Source organism: Megalobrama amblycephala, linkage group LG8 (assembly GCF_018812025.1).
Source record: "Megalobrama amblycephala isolate DHTTF-2021 linkage group LG8, ASM1881202v1, whole genome shotgun sequence".
NCBI classification, from domain to species: Eukaryota; Metazoa; Chordata; class Actinopteri; order Cypriniformes; family Xenocyprididae; genus Megalobrama; species Megalobrama amblycephala.
The window spans coordinates 31,648,436-31,650,600 of record NC_063051.1 but is presented as its reverse complement, the minus strand read 5'-3'; the positions used below and the strand labels follow the sequence as shown (position 1 = coordinate 31,650,600).

Sequence of the window (2,165 nt, the reverse complement as noted above, 5' to 3'; positions counted from 1 at the left end):
GCCTATCTGCACTAAAACAACCAGTATATAGTTTACAGTCATAGATAATAGGGGCCCCATGAATCCAGCGATGGCTGAAATGACTCAATTCCAACATTCATTTAGCAACCACCAGAAATGGCTGACTTTTCAGTCCATGGAAAGATTCACAAGGGCCTCTATCTCGCATCATTCATGATGATCCATGATGATTGTATCCAGTCACCACGATTGAGCATCAGTTTATCCATTTTCACAGTTAAATCCGCTTTCATGAAGGTTGTTATGATGTTGATTTTGGCAGCATGACGGCGACCCATACTCACATGCTGTTGTGGGAGAGATTTGGCGTAATAAACGTTGGGGGTCGGTCCAATGCGGGGTGTTTATATAGCCGCTGTCACTGCAGTTACTGCCGAATGTGCAGAGGGACTGCTGGATCAGCAACATGTGTCAAAAGAGAGCTTAAGTCCTGTTATTGTCTAACGGGAGGCTTCAATTTTCTGACTCATCAAAAAAAACAAGGCCTATCCATACTGTTTAACATTGTAGATTCATGAAGTCCCCTTAGAAAGATAGTTTAGAGACAAAAATGACAATTCTCTTATCATTTACAGCTCCTTTAATGCTTGAAAAAGCACACACAGATCATGATGGTAATCCATACGACCCCAGTGACTGAGTCAATGATGCAAAATGATATAACAGTAATATTTTTATTATTTTTTTTAATTTTACCTATAAGTCATTGCTTCTAGTCTACTGTCACACAAGCGTTCATGAGACCTGATGTACAGGTGCTGGTCATATAATTAGAATATCATCAAAAAGTTGATTTATTTCACTAATTCCATTCAAAAATTATAAATTATATATTATATTCATTCATTACACACAGATTGATATATTTCAAATTTTATTTCTTTTAATTTTGATGATTTATAACTGACAACTAAGGAAAATCCCATATTCAGTATCTCAGAAAATTAGAATACTTACTTAAGATCCAACACAAAGAAAGGATTTTTAGAAATCTTGGCCAACTGAAAAGTATGAACATGAAAGTATGAGCATGTACAGCACTCAATACTTAGTTGGGCTCCTTTTGCCTGAATTACTGCAGCAATGCGGCGTGGCATGGAGTCGATCAGTCTGTGGCACTGCTCAGGTGTTATGAGAGCCCAGGTTGCTCTGAATAGTGGCCTTCAGCACTTCTGCATTGTTGGGTCTGGCATATTGCATCTTCCTCTTCACAATGCTCCATAGATTTTCTATGGGGTTAAGGTCAGGCGAGTTTGCTGGCCAATTAAGAACAGGGATACCATGGTCCTTAAACCAGGTACTGGTAGCTTTGGCACTGTGTGCAGGTGCCAAGTCCTGTTGGAAAATGAAATCTGCATCTCCATAAAGTTGGTCAGCAGCAGGAAGCATGAAGTGCTCTAAAACTTTCCTGGTATACGGCTGCGTTGTCCTTGGACCTCAGAAAACACAGTGGACCAACACTAGCAGATGACATGGTACCCCAAACCATCACTGACTGTGGAAACTTTACACTGGACCTCAAGCAACGTGGATTGTGTGCCTCTCCTCTCTTCCTCCAGACTCTGGGACCCTGACTTCCAAAGGAAATGCAAAATTTACTTTCATCAGAGAACATAACTTTGGACCACTCAGCAGCAGTCCAGTCCTTTTTGTCTTTAGACGCTTCTGACGCTGTCTGTTGATCAAGAGTGGCTTGACACAAGGAATGCGACAGCTGAAACCCATGTCTTGCATATGTCTGTGCGTAGTGGTTCTTGAAGCACTGACTCCAGCCAAAATTAAAAGAAATAAACATTTGAAATATATCAGTCTGTGTGTAATGAATGAATATAATATACAAGTTTCCACTTTTTGAATGGAATTAGTGAAATAAATCAACTTTTTGATGAATATTCTAATTATATGACCAGCACCTGTAAGTGTGTTGGGAAGCTCGCACAAAATGTGACGTTACTTCTCGCACAAACTTTACAATGCACTTAACGTTTTGCTTCAGAAGACATTAGGGGTGTATCGGTACACAGAAGTCACGGTTCGGTACATACCTCGGTTTTGGGATCACAGTTCGGTACGATAGGAAAAATGGTCACACTTTAGTTTAGGGTCCAGTTCTCACCATTAACTATTAATTAAGACTTTTGCCT

The 2,165-nt window shown here is 40.0% G+C and overlaps 1 protein-coding gene across 1 annotated transcript in view; it reads right to left on the bottom strand.

The window, feature by feature from the left end:
- The window catches only part of cryba2a (crystallin, beta A2a), a 3,761-nt gene extending 3,148 nt beyond the window's left edge, over positions 1 to 613 (bottom strand). The window contains exon 1 of the mRNA XM_048198492.1: positions 306 to 613. Within this exon, the coding sequence (XP_048054449.1) occupies positions 306 to 429 (124 nt within the window). The 5' untranslated portion in view covers positions 430 to 613. The remainder of the gene's footprint in view (positions 1 to 305) is intronic.
- Positions 614 to 2,165: the final 1,552 nt, after the last annotated feature.